General features: G+C 46.8%; 1 protein-coding gene across 5 annotated transcripts in view; it reads right to left on the bottom strand.

Moving 5' to 3' along the window:
• CEP44 (centrosomal protein 44) overlaps window positions 1–17,108 on the bottom strand; it is a 362,898-nt gene that overhangs the window by 210,075 nt on the left and 135,715 nt on the right. For all 5 annotated transcript variants that reach the window (XM_069631425.1, XM_069631427.1, XM_069631423.1 and 2 more), the window contains one exon: window positions 3,540–3,671. In XM_069631425.1, the coding sequence (XP_069487526.1) occupies window positions 3,540–3,671 (132 nt within the window). The remainder of the gene's footprint in view (window positions 1–3,539; window positions 3,672–17,108) is intronic.

Genomic DNA, 17,108 nt, shown 5'->3' with positions numbered 1-17,108 from the left:
TTGGTGCCGACGCCCTGGTCACTTAGTGCCCGGACGCATGCCGCCTATACGGTTGTGGGGAGGGCTGCTGACCCTGTGGATCAGTGGGTTCCGTCGAAGAAATCGGGGTACGCCTTGGCGTCTTTGTCCGTCCTGACGAGTCCATCAGGGGGCCCGAGGGGGGTTGTGTGCTTTCCTTTGTGTGTAGTGTGTGCGTCCCTGCCACCGGAGCATGGACTCCCCATAGCAGAACCGGTGGCCTGCCTGCCGGGAACAGACGACTTGGAGCGTGGCTGCTCCGAAGAATGGCCTCTGTCTCGGAGCTATGGCTGTTGCTCATTTCCTCGTCACTCTCGGCGCCTGTGGCGGCAGGGTAACTACCCTCGGCCTGCATCATGGCATAGGCCGCCCACCGTTCTTTTGTCATCTTAGGATGTAAAAGCTTGCAAAACCGACAGGACACCTCGTGGTGACCGGACAACTTGCATCCCAGATATTCCACCTCACTCTGGCGGAAAAGTGCCAAGGTCAAACCTGATTCACCATTCAAAAACCACTCAGCATTTCATCACGCTCCCCAGCATCACTTCCCCAGATCAAGACATCATCCTGATAACATTTTACTCCCGACAGATCACCCATAAGAGTATGCACAACCCTTTGAAGTACACTAGCTGCCAATACCATGCCAAATGGCATACATACATAATTGAACATACCTACATGTGTAACAAAGGCAGTGAGATCCATTGATTCTGGGTGACGAGGTATCTGATGATAGGCCAATCTTGAATCAAGAAGTGAAAATACTTTGGACCCAGACAAATCCTGAATCAACTCATCTATCTTGGCCAGGGGAAACTAATCAGCGATCACGTTCTTGTTCAAACCTCTCAGATCAATTACCCATTGGCCTTCCTTGCCACGGCAATGGGACTCGCCCACTCTGAGGATTCCACTGGATCAATGACTTTCTACTTTACTATTTGCTTAAAGCTCCACTTCCACCTCCCTCCTGAGAGCTAGATGAACAGCCCTCAACTTTGCCACACTGAGAAAAGCATAATTTCTCAACATGAGCTTGTGTATGAAATGCTTCAGACATCTAATTTCATTGACAAAAATGTGTGGCACCCATGAAGGAACACTCATGACTTCATTTTCATGAAACCCTGTTCCACACTCTCTCAAACCCACTCACCACTGATGTATACCCCAGGTGCTCAGCATTGGGATCAAGCTTGCTGCCCAGTGCGGCTTGACTGCTCCATGATAGAAACTCTCCACTGACATTGGTTACATACACCTTGCTTCTGGCATTTTTTCCTTGAAATTTAAGCTCAGAATGAAACTCACTGATTATGTGAATCAGATTCTCTCCATAGGTGTTGGCTTTGACATTCGCCTCCTTTAAAACATAGCATTTCAATTTCGACTTCCAAGGATTTTTTTTCAATAAAGGTTACAGTCGGCACTGCTGTCTATTAGCATTAACACTTGTGAGACAGTCATGATATCAGGAGCAGCGGGAAATGTTGGATCGGCAGCTGGCACCACCCGGTGCCCCTCAAGCTATTTATGTAATTTCTTTGGTGCTGCCGACGCAGGACCCTCCACCTGACCCCCACTCTATGGGCCTTCGCTGGAACAGTGCATCGGGAACCATAAGCTCCATACATATCCAATGGGAGCCCTTATTTATAAACAGAAGCAGATGGGGCAGTATTGGCTTGTATTTTGACGACACAGCGCCACAAGAATTGTACTGTTGACCCGCACCCCCATAAGACAGTGGCCTGGATCCCAACATAAAAAGGAGACTAAACACAATCAATAGGAGCAGCAGGATCTTGCTGCATACACCTGACCTGCATCAGCAACAAGCCTGTTTCTACACATTGGCAGCCATCCTGATGTGACATTGCCGAGAGCCAAACACGGTCTGAACTCGACGGTTGTCCCTGCAAGCTGCTAGTGGGGTCCCCTCATGATACAGTCCCCAACAGTGCTCCCATGGTCTACTCCCCTATCCTGAAGCCTGAAGGACTAACCTGCGTAGTGTGCAACCTCAGGATACCCTGTTAAGGACCCGGATACCAGCGCTGACCATCTGCTTCATGCCCTTTGCGGTCTTCCCGATAAACGATACAATGGCCAGCCAAAGAGTGCAGCACAGTTCAATACGATGGCCAACCAAAGAGCCCAGCCCAGTTCAACACATAATGGACAACTATAGAGCGCAGTGCAGTGGAATACAAGGCAGTGTTCGGTGCAGTTGGTAGTAATTTAGAAGTGGCAGGGTTTTACCAGAGCACATTAATAGCTTTGCCTCCCGCTCATACCACCTAACCTGGTTGTAGCTGCAGCGTACTTTAAAACAGTCTGCACAAGTTTAATCCACAACAGAATGCGTAGCAGTGGATTCAGGGTGAGCCCACGCTAGAGCTAATGCTATTTTTAAGGCTGCCCCATGGTTAACACAGATAATGGAATGACCAAGTAAAATGGCTGGGTATAGGCTATAGCATATTTACACTAATTGCAACAATATAGGGGCACTGGAATACTAATGTGATAAAAGGGCTGTATGGTGTATCCAAAGCTAAATCGCAGTTGCTACTGGCATACTCTACAGCACACATCCAGGCAGTTGGAATCGCCCTGGGATGTGGGTTGCTTGAAAAGCATTCCTGTTCTAATTCGCCATATGGACCATTAAGAGCAGCACACCAAAACTAGGGCAGTGGCAGAGGGCTTCAGTAAATGTCCTGTGGGCATAAAAGAAAGTTGAAAAACTAAGAAGGCCAGCACAAACTTTAAGGAACCTAGAAGGTTAGGGAGCTAAAACCCTAAAAAAATATCTTCCCAAAAAAAAAAAAAGAACAAAAAAAAAAGGATAAACATGAAGAGGAAACTGATAGTTGGAAAGTTTTTCAATTTACCAAATGGCAAAACACCACTTTGCTTGCCTCTCCTCCAGGGCGGGACCCTCCTAATATATCCCAGAGGGCAATTTTTGTCGATTAGTCCATCTGCCTTGGGCATTAAGGAGTGAAGGGAAAGTGGAGAGAAGTCTGTTGGACAGTGCAGAGTTGGCCACATGTCGCCCTGCTTGACATGTAACTGGCTTCATGCAGCCACAGGGGCCTTCACCAACCTATTGTGAAGCTGTCCAGTTTTGTCTTAGGGCTGGCCCACAGAGTCCTCTTACCACTCCTTTAGATCACACAAACAGCTGCACTCTGTCTGCTTTTTCATTAAAAATGCCGTCATAACAGATGTACTGACTTTCACAGTCTGTACTCCAACTCTGCTTTTTTGATCCGATTTATTCCGATGCAGCTGAATTACGGACAAAATATTTGTGAATAGCTTAATTAAAAGAAACTATTTGGCAGAGGTCAATATCTACATTTCAACCAAAAACCTTTGAACATCACTAAACAGTTTCCTGTATCATTTCCAAAAATGTCCCAATCCGTTTGAAGTTTTATAATTCAGGAGACTGCTCTCAGATGTCATAGTTCAAAATATAAATGCTCAAAATATAGAATTGTTACCTCTTTTTCACAGTTGACTTCAACAATATCTTCTTCAGCTGACCAAGACTCTTCCTCATGATTTAAAATCAATGTATTTGGCGTCTCAACATCAACTTCGCTACCCATGTGGCGCTGGACAAAAGGTTTCATCTACATCATAAAATAAAACAATAAATCTTGGGTAACAACAACATGTATGCCCTTTTTCCAGAGCAACAGGACACACAAAACAAAGACCATTCACAAAATAAAACGCATCCTATAAACTGGTGTTATATGCACTATCTAGGCCCATCTCAGTTCTTCGAAATAAAATAAACCGGAAAATGTAGCCCACAATATAGCTTAAGCACAGTTTTTGGAATGTCTTCTTGCAAGTTGCTACTTAGCAAGTAAAATGAAAGTTTCAGACCCTATCTAAATTCAACCATTTCATAAAAAGGAACAAGTATCAGCGATTGGACAGACCACTTTGGTTTGGCGCTGGTTTTTGGAGAGGTAGGGTCCGTCGCTACCGGTAGCCACCATGTTCCCAGATGTTTATAGAATGGAGAACTTTTTAACACCCGGTGTGGCAGCCAAGGAAAACCATCACTGGGAACACCAACTTCAGGTGGTGGAATGACTCCTGAAGTTAAGGAAAAGCAGGAATAGAATCCTTTCTGGCATCAGGAGCGATAATTAGACAGAAGGTAGGAACTAAACTGGAGGTGTGGAAAAGATGGGAATAACCAGAACAGAAGGAAGAAAGCAGGTAGAGTTCAGGAAGAAGAAATACTGAAAAGGTCCAGAGTTCACAGAAAAACGAAGGGAACGTCCACTAGCAAGTTTTGCAACGTGGGGAACTGGTATTCCTTACCGCACATATAGCCGGCGACCCCAAGAGCTTGTCCATGCTGCCCGGCAGCATCTTGCTGTGGGTATTAAAGTCTGCACACAGTACAACGCACGCGGCCCGTTTCGACTGCCATGTTCCAATGGGATCAACAGCCCGAAACAGGAAACACCTCTTCCACAAGGACCAGCGCCGGGGGAGGGCATTTGATGGATGACAAGTGGTTTATATTTGGTATTATTTTTCTTTTGTTGACGATTTAGTCCTGCAACAGATTCTTCAACTTTGGAATGTGGCTAAGCCAGAGGGTACTGTGCAGCTTTGCCCTAACTTAATTAGTGTAATTGGTGCCAAACACGACAATCAGAGCCTCTTCTCTTATGTCTTCAGTTCCACACCATTTTCCTTAGTCGCTGGGGGTGACAAAAATGAAAGTACTACTACAACACACAACAAGCAATCTGCTTGAGATATGGGGAGAGGTTCAATAAGGAATATGTGGGCAGAATACCACATCCACCTGAAGAAAAAGTTTCTCTCTTACTTGGTAACGTTCTTTCGATGGGATGGTCCGATGACGTGTTCCATATGTATGACAGTAATCACCACAGCTGTGCTGCTTCGGAAAATCTTTCGGCGTCTGCGTCCTGCATCGATGACGTTGATACGCCGTGCTCGAGGGGTCCCCGCCGACGTCACCAGATGTTATAAGTAGGACGCACGACGCCCGTAGCCTCAGTTGTAGTTTTTTACCATGACGTGTGGCACCAATCTACTGCCAATATGAGCACAGAAAGCCTTGCAGAAACGTAAGCTGCAATCGCATAAGAAATTCTGTAGCGGGGAAGGCATGGAGGGAGCGATATGGAATACGTCGTTGGACCATCCCATCGAAAGAACCGCCCTCAGCTCCAACAGATTGATATGGAGTCTGGACTCCGACGGAGACCAACGACCGCTGACTGTCAGCTTGTTGGCATGAGCTCCCCATCCCGTGAGGGATGTGTCCATCACGATCGTCACCTCTAGCCAGGGTAGCCAAAATGGAGCCCCCCCTCATCAGATTGCCTTAGTCGGCCCACCACAGAAGGTCCTGAGCGACCGAGGGCAGCACCTGAACGGGGTCAACATCCTGCCGGAGGACTGAGACCACTGCATCTTGAGAGCCCACTGCAAAGATCCCATCCGCAGTCGGGCCTCTGGCACCAGAAGAATGCAGGATGCCATGAGGCCGAGCAGCCTCAACAACTCGAACGCCGGGAGACTCTGGGCATGTCGAAACTTGTGTACTATCTGCTGAATGTGAAGAGCCCTCACCTGGGGAGGAAAACACTGCCCCAGGGACGTGTTGAGCACTGCTCCGATTTACTGGAGCCGCTGAGTTGGCGTCAAGTGAGACTTCTTTAAGTTGAGGGAGAAGCCCAGCTTGTGAAGGGAATGACAGGTGACGGACAGATGATCCAGGACTTGCTCGGGAGAGCATGCCCTGATCAACTCATCGTCCAGGTAGGGGTAGACGTGAATCCCCCATTTCCTGAGATGCGCTGCCACAACCACCATGAGCTTGGTGAAAACCCCTGGGGCGGAGGTCAATCCGAACGGCAGGACCCGAAACTGAAAGTGCGAGTCGCCAACCGCGAACCTCGGGTACTTCTTGTGCTTTGGATGGATCGGCACATGAAAATAAGCGCCCTTGAGGTCGAGACACACCAACCAGACCTGAAGTTGAAGGGCCTGGAGGACTTGAGAAAGAGTAACCATCTTCAACTTCCTGAGGAGCTTGTTCAAACTGCGCAAGTCCATGATGGGTCTCAATCCTCCGTCTTTCTTCGGAATCAAAAAATAAGGGGACTACCATCCCTTGTTCCTCTCTGCTACAGGGACCAGTTCTATGGCGCCTTTCTCCAGCAGGGATTGAATTTCCTGCACAAGGAGCAGATCCGGACTCTTCAAAGAGGTTCCCTGGTGGATTGTTGTGAGGCCTCTGCCGGAAAGGAAGACAGTAGCCGTGGGCTACGATCTCCAGAACCCACACATCTGAAGTAATGGCACGCCATTCTACCAGATGCTGCGCCAGCCTTCCCCCAACCGGAGAAGCATGGGCCTCATGACTGAGCTGAAGCGGCTGCTGCAGTGCCTGAGGGCAAAGAGGCAACTGCACGCGCAGCCCTGGCACCTAGAGTACCTTGTTTTCCACCTCTGGCACTCCTACGGTTGTCCCTTTGACTTGCAGCTCCTCGCGATTTACCAAAGGATGAGTAATAACGAAAGGAACCTCCCCTCCATTGCTGTCCCCTAGGACGAAAAGGCGGAGGTTTGCGGACTGCAGCGCCCAATGACTTCACTGCAGCTTTCGAGGTCTGCAACCTCTCAAGACTCGTCAGCCTTGCTGCCAAAAAGATGTTCACCATCAAAGGGCATGTTGAGGAGCCGGGCTTGCACATCCGGAGCAAAACCCGACTTCCGCAACCAAGCAAACCTGCGCATTACGGTGCTCGCAAGCCATGGACCGGCTGACGCAATCAACCATGTCCAGGCCCGACTGAACGGATTCACACATGGCGTCCTTGCCATCCTGCACGATAGCAAGTAACCATCCCGTTCCTCCCCTCCAGGAATATCATCAGCGGCTAGGGAAATACAGTTCCACAGAGTGTGCGTGAAACAAGACAAGGCACAAACGGAGTTGGCAGCCTGAAGCGCCATACCCCCAGATGAAAAAAACCTTCGTCCAGCCGTCAAAACGTTGTCGTCCCTATCAGGAGGGATGGTAGGGTACGACGCCTGCTTTGCAGGGGCCGTAGCCGCCTGCACCACCAAACTGTCCAGAGTAGGGTGCGTTGTCAAGTAGCAGGGGTCGCCACTGGCTGGGCGATATTTCTACGGCAAGGACTTGCTCACTGCCGGGAGACTCTCCGGAGAAGTGCAAGCCGCAGCCACCGTTCTCTGCAATGCCATATGGAATGGCACCACCGGGTCAGTTGGAGGACCTTAGTCCAAGATATCAGTTAGGTCATCCTGCTGAAAAGCCCCAGGGGGGGGGGGGGGGGGCAGACCAACCCAGGTATGCAGTGACCCTCGACATGAGGCGCCGATATGAAGATTCGGCATGTGTGCCAGGCTCCAGCCTACCAAACTCCACCTCCGGAGAGGTGTCTAGACCACTAGTGTCGTGCAGCGAGTGACGCAGGTCCTCAAGTTGACTGTGACCAGAAACAATGTCATCAGGAACCAATGCAGGAACCTCACCTTCCTCAGACCCCTCATCCATCTCAGAAATATAATCTAGAGGCTGGAATGAGGGTACAGAAAAAGGCACAAAGACATGTTTAGCCTTAGCCATCGCCTTTCTTGGGGTGCCACTGTGCCACGGGGTACCTCCGACAAGGCTGCCTCGAAAGGCGTTGAGGGCGTCGATGTCGAGCACAGCGCCTTTGACGGCGTAGACACAGGCCTCAAGGGTGGGGCCCGAGCTGGTCTCTCGACAGCCTAGGTATCGATGGCGTTGACGACTTCCTTGGAGGCGGGGCCTCGAGAAAGTCCGTCGACGACCTCGGCGCCGCCTGCGTCAATGTCTTCTTCAATGGCGTCGAGGACCGGGACCTGGAATGGGCATGCCTAGAGCGACCATCCTTGTCCGACCGGGACCTCGAAGGCGCCCGGTGGTCGCGACGACTGCTCCAGCCCAAAGGAGGACGAGCGGTGTCTCTAGCGCGGCCTCGACCGGCGTCCTCAGACGGCGCGGCCGGACCGGAGCCCTGCAATTGAAAAATCACCAACATCTCCATTCGGAACGAATCCCATTCCTCCGGAGTGGAATGCTTGTTATGGCAAGCTACCCACCGATGGGCAGAGTCCTCAGAAGAGGACGGGGAAGGCGACCTGTGACGGCGCTTCCTAGAGTGCCTCGAAGAGGCAGAGGAATGGCGGGACCAACTCACAGACCGAGAACCCCCGGACTCACGACGACGATGCAGAGAGTCGCCCCTCGAATCTTCTGTCGAAAGACCAGTGGAACGCGACTTCCGGGGCTTGGCCACCTTACCGACGGACAGCTTCTTCTTACGCTCCCGCAAGGCCTTCGAAGTGAGCCATTGGCAGTCGACACAGTCGTCCGTATCATGGTCCTCCCCGAGGCACCAGAGGCAAGAGTCGTGCATATCCGTCAGGGACATCTTGGACCCGCACACCCGACACTTCTTAAATCCGGACGGCGGGGTGGAAGAAGCCGAAGACGACATATTCGATAGCAACGAAGAAACAGGTTCGAAGAACCGAAAGAACAGGATTCAGTAGAATCGAGGCGCGCCGAGATCTCCGAAGTGAACAAGTTTGCGGAAAAAACAGAACTGAGGCTACGGGCGTCGGGCGCCCTACTTATAACATCCGGTGACGTCGGCTCGACGGAGGCCCTCGAGGACGGTGTGTCAACGTCATCGACGCAGGACGCAGACGCCGAAAGATTTTCCGAAGCAGCACAGCTGTGGTGATTACTGTCAGATATGGAATACGTCAGAGGACCCAATCCCCTCGAAAGAACATTACTGAACCATCGGTTGAAGGATATTTACAGCAATACAGACAAGAATTGGAAATACCAACGTTTTGGATTTTCTACAGGCACAGAATGGCATGGTCCCCTTTGTCAGATTTGTATAAATAAAATGAGACAAGATAATTACTTCAAAGTCAGACTGTGTGCTGGGAATGCAGTATTGCTTAGACATCTGCTGGCAGCACATTGTTTAGGAAGCTTTTATTACACCAACGGATGTATTGATAGCGTCAATTACCCATTAACTTTCAGAGAGATGGTTTTGCAGGTCGAAATGGCCGTAATCACCCAAACGTGACAAGAACATAGATTGAATTGAAATTTTATTTTATATCGCGCTCGTACACAATAGATAAAGAAATGTGATACTAGTCATGGTACCTGTGTGTATATATCTCACTCCACAAATATCAGAATAAAGAGACAAGTGCACAAACACCTTCAGTACCAATAGTTATATTCTTATTCAGGGGGAGGAGAAGTGAATCAAACCTAGAGAACAAGGTTTTACAGAACAGAACACCCACAGCGTTCAGCCCCTACAGAAAAGGAACCCAGCAGATAATGCACCAAGAACATGTGCAAAGAAGCTCAAGTTGCTGGCTGGAAGAGTTCTAACAATGGCACACCCCTTAATATGTCTGTGAGATTGTGTCTTCAGCACACATTTTGAACAGTTTACAACATGTCTTTATGGGTACCCCAAGATACTCAAAATACCCTTAATTGCGGTGTAGGGATCCAGCACAGATAACTTATGCAGCAGAATGGGATGTGTGAAGATGGATTTTTATGATGCAGTTAGTCACATAAAATGGCTTTTTACACATTTTCCATCTTAAAATTTTTGTTAACAAAATAATATACGAACATATATAAATGAAAAAAGACAAATTACACTATGAAATCTAAGAGTGAGAAATAAAAGAAAAAAATACATAAAAGAAGACACTTCTATACTTAGATTCCTTACAACATTTTATAATTACACAGATAATTATGAAAGATAGGTTAAATTAGGAGTTCTAACAAAGGAATACACAAAGGGATCTCCTTTCCGGCTGCGACCCTATGCCAGAAATCATGAGTAGCAATCCAGTTTATATTGTGGATAGAATTGATAAAGTATTTTTCTCTGAGCGCCAGAGTAGATGTGCATGATATCAACAGAAGTTTCTTGTCCTGGAGGAGACCTTCACCACACAAGGTGCATTCTCCGGCAGAGCGCTCTAGGTTTTGCCATAGTCTTTGCGTTTAGTTTGTTTTAATCAAATTTAAGCAAAAACGCAATAGCTCTGCACGCCTGGCTGGATTCGGGAATCTTCGAATATACGGAAGGAGATGCTTACTGTATTTTTCACATAAGGTAACATTTTTGATATTATTCAAATTACTAAATGATGCTGTAGGTTTTAATCCAGTCAGCACGCATAAGTGCACGTTTCACCTTGTCAGGATTTTCTATTAAAGGGAAAGTGCGCTCAAAAATGTTATTGTCCCGATCATTCGGGCATGTGTTTTTCAGCATACTGTGACTTTCCTAGGCATCTTACCTTAGTTTTCGTCACTTTTACAAATGCGAAAACAACGGGTTGTGCACGGCCATCTTGTGCTGATCTTATCCGTTGCTGCATGCCCTAACTTCGAGTGCCCTTGGGGCACTAAATCATATCACCCGCCCATGAAGCAGACATCACTAGACACTTCCGCCCCTTTTCACAAAGCCAATGCACATCTTGTGTCAAGGTTCTGTGTGCACAAGCTATTGACATGTCTCCATGGAAATGGCTGGACGCCTCTCATCAATATGTATAAGCAGACCCCTTCTCATCAGACAACAAAGTTGCTTTTTTAATCATTTCATTGTTTATTTTTCTGGATTGCCTGTGACTTGTCTCTGCTCTGTTCCGCTACTTTCTTAGCACAAAGTCCATGCAAACAGATACTTACGCTAGCATTACTATTGATTTCAATCGTTCCTTGCGCTGTATTAAAAATAACAATAATAATACATTTTTATAATGGCAACAATACACCCCTATCAGTACGTGCCATGGCATTCCAAGAGGAAGGAATTGAAAGAGAAATATGCAGAAACGATGAGGAAATCGAATGATAGTTGGGAAGATGAATCACCGTGGCCTGAGCCTAGTCGCATGGAAGACGTTTCCACCCGGTGTACCTGCAACTGCTGCAAGGTCATGCCAACCGAGGTGGAGAACGATGCTCGGCCTACATATAAGACGACACACCACCGATAAGCGTTACCGAGCTGCATGACTTCAGGGCAGCCTGCCTCACAAGGTCCGTGTTGAGGATTATGATGGTGCTTATGCACGAACTTCGCCCAACAGTTCACACGCGAAATCCAAGTAATGAGTAAGTGTACTCTAGGTGTGATGTCATTTTGACCACTGAGACGACTAACATTTCATGTTGGTCTCCTACATTGTTGTAACTTTGATCGATCACTGGCGAATGAATGTAGTCTGCAAATTGAATATATTTTGCTCGCTTTTTGCAAATTTGAGTTAATCGCTCACGTGTCTTTCACTTTCAACTAACAAACAATATTTCTCTGTGGCCCAAACCTTTATGGATTGAATGGGTGTTCACTTTTGTAATGTGTCTAGACTTCAAAGCCCAAGTTCATTTATCTATTTAAGTTACTTTTGTAAGGGCACCTATGCCATAGAACTCTGGATGCATTTTCAAGTAATGGTGGTACACTTACATGGTTAATTCAATTACAGTATGTACGTTTCTCTTCCACAGGTGGTACAGGCTGGTGGCCTACCGTTCGTTTACATGGTGGCTTTATGGGAGGCTTGGATTTTGCGTTTTACGAATATTACCGGCCTGTGTCGTTGGAGCCATTTGCGCCAAATTCCCCAGGGGCAGTAGAGGGGATTTTCACACACTGTGCTGTCACCTCAAGTATACAATGTGTAGTTTGTTTGTGCCATGAACATCATCAAACTAAATAAAATCCAAATGAGCATATACGAATAGTAGTTTCAATTTTTCAGTGAATCAAGAACACGCTCACTCGTTTATGAGGGACATGAAAGAATGTTGGTGCCCTTTTGCGCTCAACTAGTCTGCAACAATCCCTCCCCCATTCCATTATACCCCACTCCGGTACTGGGTGGGTGGGAACGGCCAAGGTGCCAAACACACTTCAATAGGGTTCTTCTGCATGATGACCATTGTTCTCATGGCCTCCCCAGACCCAGTGTCTCAAGGCTCTGCTCTGCAAGAACCCACCTAGGCAATCCACATAAGTGCAACTTCAGTTTGTTGTAAGGGGTGGGCATCTGTCTTTGTTAGGCAAGAGTGTATAAAATACCCTTTGGGTGCACTACAATAACTTTGGCCTCCTGGCAATAGGGACACAATCTTTGGAATAAGTCTGGACTACACAGGTTGGTAGTGTGGCAGAGCAGCCAGGCTCAGCTCAAGAAGGGTCAATGTGAGCAGTAAGGTTGTGACACCGAGTTTCACCACACAGTTCTCAAAATAAACACTTATACTCAAGGTTTCTTGATAAAACAATTATTCATTTATTTCACAGTCGGTTATATAGGCCTTCTTCAGAAAGGGAGCAACACATCTAACACTTAAATATACTTCAAAACACACTCTTAGTTTCTCTAAATCAGATGATACCCATTGGGGACGGCACACACACACTTCATACACCTCCAGGTAACTTAAATAGCTAGGACACTGCGGACATCGATTTATGACTGGTAATTTTAGAGCAATACAGAGGTATGGGGAAAAGATAGAAGAGAGGAATAAAACAAAGGTTAACAAATAATTCACAAACAGGCAAGTACTTTTAAAAATATTCCAAAGCAGAGCAAATTAACCCTTTCCTGGGGGAAAGACCAAAAGCACAAAGTCAGAGGTAAAGAGGGGTCTCTCAGGGAGCCAGGACAGCCAATGTTAATTGCACATTGTCAAGGGGACATGAAAATCTTTGCAGGTAGGTCAACAAGTCTTGCAAAATGTCTTTAGAAATGTTTGAAGAAAATAGAACACTTGAAGGGCCACAAGCTGAGAGGCTTGTGAGGGGCAAAGCTTTAGCAACTCTCCAAGGTAAACAAGACAGGTCTCAACTGAGAGCAAGTAAGGCTACACAACAAGGAGGCAAGTTCTCTTAGACTTTACAGTACCTCTGGTTAGAAGAAATGGTTCCAGCTGGCTTATGTTCCTGTACAGCTCTGCACATCCTGTTCCTGAGCCTCAGTTGTGGGGACAAGAGGGACGATGCCTGGGGACTCTTGCTCTGCAATGGGACGGTCAGCGGCAGCAATGGGCAAACTTCAATTCAGTGGTTCTTCAGTGTTTCAGCTCCTCGCGTCTGACAGCAAATCGCAAAACTGCGATTCTCGGATACCACTTCAGGCTATCCTTGCCTCTGGGGTCCAGCACTCTGAGGTGGCTCAGGCTTGATCAGTCCTGCATCAGGGAAGTCCGGAGGATCTTCTTAGCGCTTGGGTCTGACTTAAAAGCAATGCACACAATCTGGTGTTCCTCTTCCTGGCTCTTCGGTTCCAGCAGCAGTGTAAATGCAACCAGCTTCGAGAGGATGTCCAGATGGGCTTACGTTGGAGTTGATTGGTTCCACCAACTCAAAAGGGAGAAGTCGTTCTTGCAGGGCTTCTCTAGTCGAGGCAAATTCGGAGCTTCAGCACAGCAGCAGGGCTTCACTGGGCAAACCAACGGTCCAGGAGTTGCAGCAGGCGTCTCTTACAAGTTCTTCTTCGGATTCCTTCGCTCAGTGGTCAGCTCTGCCATCCAAGCCAAAAAGTATTGCCTTTTATGCAGGTTTCTCCCATTCATTCCAGCCTAGCTGCCAATCACACAGCAGGGTGGCTGTCCTTGCCAGACAGCCAGCCGGCCGATCACCTTTGGGTGCATTCCTTTAACCAAGGGGATTAAGCACAGGTAGTTTCAGGCACCTCCCTCACTTCCTGCCCCTGCCAGACATACTGGAGCCAGAGGCGGACTTCACAAATGGTGAAAAAAGAAGACCAGGGCCATTTTGACGAAATGGGCACCCATGGGTGCCTTACCGTGGCTGCGAACGCAGTCCGCAGTATAAACACACAATGGTAGTGAAAAGTAAACCACTGCCACCAGCCATGAATTGTAGCAAGGGTAACATAAAAATGTTACATGAGAAACTAGACAAAGAGGATACTAAGTAACCCCTCCAGCACCCTTTGGTAAGAGTGTGTGCTGGGACTAGAAAGTTATAAAATGTAAGTAAAGTCAATTTCACTTCACTGCTCTTAGAAACAGTAGTTTCACCAAGAGAAGGTATTTAAACTATTGGGAAATCAAAGAGACTTCCCTGTGCCACTGCACTGAAGGTGAAGTGTGACAATGTAAAGATGATTCATAGTTTGTCAGACTCCAAAGTCAAAAGAAAAACAGAATAAATCACACTAAAATTACATGAGAGATAAAAAGTCCTAAAGTCCAGCAAAATGATCTCGGGGTCTCTAAGGGAGAACGGAATTATACTCCCCAACACTCTTGGTGGCAGAATTTAGAGCTCTGTAACCCACACAAAATCTAAATTCAGAGGTACCTGCCTTTGGTACTACAACCACGCAGCTGGACCATGGGCTCCTAGAGGGCTCCATCACCCCAAGTTCCAACATCTTGTTGACCTTCCATTTGATGCAGGATCTCAGCTTGTCTGACCAAGTTGTCAGGCCTGGAGTTAGTGAGCCCAAAGAGGCAAAGTGCCTAAATAAAGTTTGGACCTCTTCTTGCTGTTGCAGGGTCAGTTGTGGTGACAATTTGACACCCTCAATAGAGACATCTGCACTTCCATTTTGCAACAGGCCAGGGAGAGGCTTGCATTACTCTTCATCCCCATCTGATGCCAAAATGACGGTTCCCATTCCACCCTAGGAATTAGACATCAGTATATTTATGTGGAACACTGTTGCAGCCTCTCTGGCATGTCCCTAGGTCGACTAAAGAGTTGACCTTACCAAGCCTGTCTATAACTCAATAAGGTCCTGTCCATTTATCCGGCAAGGCACTAGGCCTTATAGGCTCCACGATCAGTACTTAATTTACGGGGAAAATTGAACAAGAGAGGCCTTATGGTCACACCAGTGCTTTACTAGTGCTTGATCAGCCCGCAGTTTGTCATTAGCTTCTCCCATTAGGAGAGCCATCTTCTTCCTCAGACTCTACATATAGTCCATCACATTTAAGGTGGGTGAAGCAGGGGGAATACATGAATCTGCAAGCTACTAGCCAGACAGAAGCAAGTCATTTGCCATTTCAATTCTATACATTCACACAGCTCACTAGTTCTTACTTGCCAAGGGTAGTGGCGAGTGCAATGTTTGCGCCCTGGGTGAAGTAAAGGGGGTTTCTCACCCTTCCTTCCCCAGAGTCAAGGGGCCTTTGACTGGGTGCCTGAAAAGACATTAAGAGAGGCCAACGCCAATCCCTACTTGTGGCACCTCTCGTTCGACAACAAAAAGGCATGGTAAAAGAAGGTCCCACTTCCTTCTCTGTGGCTCTTCACGAGTTTCAACCATGCTTTTCAATGTCTTGTTGAACCTCTTCACCAGTCCATTGGTATCTGGATGGTATGCAGAGGAAAACTTGCAGAACACCCTGCATTCTTTCCATGTGGCCTGAATATACTTGGATATAAAGTGTGTGCCACTGTCTGTCACAACTTCTTTAGAGAAGACAACCCTATTAAAGATGCTTAGTAATGCTCTAGCAACTGACTTGGCAGTTACTGTTCTTATAAGGATGACTTATGGATATCTGGTGGCATAATCAACAACCACCAGAATAAACCTGCTGCAAGAGAAATTAAGTGTTACTCACCAGAGTGACTAACATACTCCTAATTCATAGTCCCCTTTCCTCCATCCTGAATGGGCATCCCTCGCAAGGGACGGGAACGGAACCCGTTCTCACCAGAAAAAAATGACTTTCCCTTTAAATGTACATGCGTGTGGGGCGTGGACCAGGAGCACGGGCTCATTTCACCCTGCCCACTGATCGCTACACCTCAGTCCCCTTTGACGGGTCGGCTGTATTATGCTGAAAAACCTTGTTGCTCTTATTAAGGGGAAAACTATCTTTCTCCTTTTCTACTTTGTCAAGTTCTAACTTAGTCAACTTACATTTCAATTCAATTTCTTTGAGCCTGTGTCTTTCTCCCTCAATCTATCTATGTTTATAAAAGTCAAAATTTGTTTGTGGCTTGGCGAAGCATTGGCATATGGGAGGCGAATGGACATGAGAGGCGAAGGCAGGTAGCATTCCAGAAGTTTCCAAATTGTTGCAGCAACAGAGGAAATTACTTTTCCAGAAGATTTTTGCGAGATGTGCCATCGGTTACAGTATGATACATAAAGTATATCCAAACATATCGGCAAATTACAAAAATCACAAGTGGCTGTGAGAACGAGCCATCCTCGCTGATAATAATTATTCTGACAATGAAATTAATCAGATTTAGGATATGCTTCCGGGCACAGTTACTGAGTACAGCTCAATCTGTTAAGGATTTCAATCAGGCGACGCACACCTTACTTTCGGCCTAGTATGGAGCGCACGACTGAAATGCTATTTACTTTTAGATTAGATTCTATATTGAGATGGTACACCACTCATATCACACCCCCTTTTCAAATACCCTGGGTCACAATGGACCATGAACCAGGCTGGTTGGTAAAATACAATATTTATTTGAAAATTAAAGGAAATCATACACTTTTTAACATGGGGCAGCAATCACCAATGGGGTGATAATAACAATAGGAATGTAACAATGCACTTAGATTAACCTTCTATTGACACATCCACAAAACACCAGGTAATAGGAGCACTTTTTGATTTTAGGTAAGATAGCACTTGAGTTAGAATTTCCCCCTGCAATGTTCCTTCAACCGACAAATAATCAATTCTAAATGGATAAACAGAAGCAGCAGGTAATCAGGAATGACAAGTGGGAAACAGAATTGAAATCCGACCTTCCCTCCCCAAACAAGAGAGAAAAACGGATTTTAAACCCTGGCAATGCTGAAAATGACACTCGGAAATGGATGAATAAAATAATGAATGTGTAAAAAAAAAACTTGAAACAAATACATTTCTTCACTAAAGCAACAATGTAAAAGGTACTAACAATCACCAG

The sequence above is a fragment of the Ambystoma mexicanum genome, chromosome 6q (genome assembly GCF_040938575.1).
Source record: "Ambystoma mexicanum isolate Mex_15411 chromosome 6q, UKY_AmexF1_1, whole genome shotgun sequence".
NCBI lineage: Eukaryota > Metazoa > Chordata > Amphibia > Caudata > Ambystomatidae > Ambystoma > Ambystoma mexicanum.
The sequence above is the reverse complement of the archived record's forward strand: the minus strand, read 5'-3'. Positions and strand labels throughout refer to the sequence as shown.